Source organism: Salvelinus fontinalis, chromosome 7 (assembly GCF_029448725.1).
Source record: "Salvelinus fontinalis isolate EN_2023a chromosome 7, ASM2944872v1, whole genome shotgun sequence".
Lineage (NCBI taxonomy): Eukaryota > Metazoa > Chordata > Actinopteri > Salmoniformes > Salmonidae > Salvelinus > Salvelinus fontinalis.
The window spans coordinates 7,498,707-7,500,398 of NC_074671.1; the positions used below are offsets into that span (position 1 = coordinate 7,498,707).

Genomic DNA, 1,692 nt, shown 5'->3' on the forward strand with positions numbered 1-1,692 from the left:
AGGCAGAGAACCAGGGGGATATTAGTCAAGCCAGTCAGAGGGAGGCAGAGAAGCAGGGGGACATTATCCAAGCCAGCCAGAGGGAGGCAGAGAACCAGGGGGACATTAGCCAAGCCAGTCAGAGGGAGGCAGAGAACCAGGGGGGCATTAGCCAAACCAGTCAGAGAGAGGCAGAGAACCAGGGGGGCATTAGCCAAGCCAGTCAGAAGGAGGCAGAGAACCAGGGGGACATTAGCCAAGCCAGTCAGAGGGAGGCAGAGAACCAGGGGGGCATTAGCCAAACCAGTCAGAGAGAGATGGAATGAAAAGAGTAATGGAAGAAATTAGATTGACAAACAGAGAGAGGGAGGGGAAGGGAGAGAGGGAGGGGAGAGAGAAGGGGGGATAGAGAGAGGGAAAGAGAGAGAACGTCAATGTCTGGATGTGGAAGACAGACAGCAGGCTTTTGTCCATTTAGAGAATTGATCTGATCCTCTTTCTAAAACCACAACAACGTTTAACATGCCACTGCAAACGCAAACGATTAACCGTAGAAGGCAATACAGCTCGAACCTCTTTGAGCTGTATTCCGTGTATGAAATGTCTATACAAATAACATTTATTACGATTATTATGATTATTAATGTTTATCTTATTATACACCTGCATGTGACCCAGTTGAGTTGTGGTCTGCCTGAAAATGTGTCCTCAACAAGTAAAGTGTATAACTGAATTATATTATTAAAGAAATCCCATTCACATTTCATAAAATAACCAAATTGTTTTGCCAATATTGTTATTAAGGTATGCAATGACTGACATGACAAGAGGAATAATGCACTACCAAATTTAGAAATTGCACCTTGTCTACAATTACAATTTCCAGGGGTGGGTGCCCTACAGTTCGGGAACAACTGACGAAGCCTATATAATATATGAAGAGTAGAAACTATGATGACAGATAACTAAATAATATGAAAGTACGGTTCTGTGTTTGCCGCAAATGTACTTTGCATCAAGGCTGAAATAGAATGCAATGGTGGCCATTCCTTAATCTCTTTTACACACACGCACAGACACACAGACACACACACGCACACACACACACATACACAAACAGCCCTACTCACTCGTTCCAGGGTTATTTAAAGAAGCCCAATTAACTGTAATTTTAAACATAATCTGTCTATCCACTTTCATTAAAGTTGCAATGAATTCTAAAATGAGTGCAGATCAGTGATGAGGGTGTCCCGCACGTTGCTCCAACCGTGGACGAAGGGGCTCTCTCTTCTTTCACAGTCCAACACCACCCTCTGCTGTACGTACACGTCAGCATGTGACCCAGGCGTCTCGGTCTCTGGTTGGGGCTCTCAGAGCTGTACAGAAGCGTATCGTATAGGCGTATTACACTGGTATTACATAGCGTTCTGGAAACGATCTTTATTTTTCGTTGCTAAGACAAACATAAATATTGTAGTGAGAATAGTCTGGTAGCTTTGAGCATTCTCGAACACCCTGCATAGGAACAATGAGCCGTGTCAATGCCCTGAATGTCTCAGCAGTTATAACTCTTTCAACTGTGCTTTTATGTGCATATCAAAGAGATGAATGAAAAATGAATTACAGAAGAAGAAGAATCTTGATGGCTTCAGTGAAATGAGGAAGTCATATTTATACATGAACAACAAGAGAACAGTTCGGGTGGAAGAGCTC

At 43.3% G+C, this 1,692-nt stretch overlaps 1 protein-coding gene across 1 annotated transcript in view; it reads left to right on the forward strand.

Annotated features, from left to right (window-relative positions):
- Positions 1-305, forward strand: part of LOC129858883 (octapeptide-repeat protein T2-like) — a 1,499-nt gene extending 1,194 nt beyond the window's left edge. The window contains exon 3 of the mRNA XM_055928120.1: positions 1-305. This exon is cut by the window's left edge and continues 299 nt beyond it. Within this exon, the coding sequence (XP_055784095.1) occupies positions 1-305 (305 nt within the window).
- The last annotated feature ends 1,387 nt before the right edge of the window (positions 306-1,692 follow it).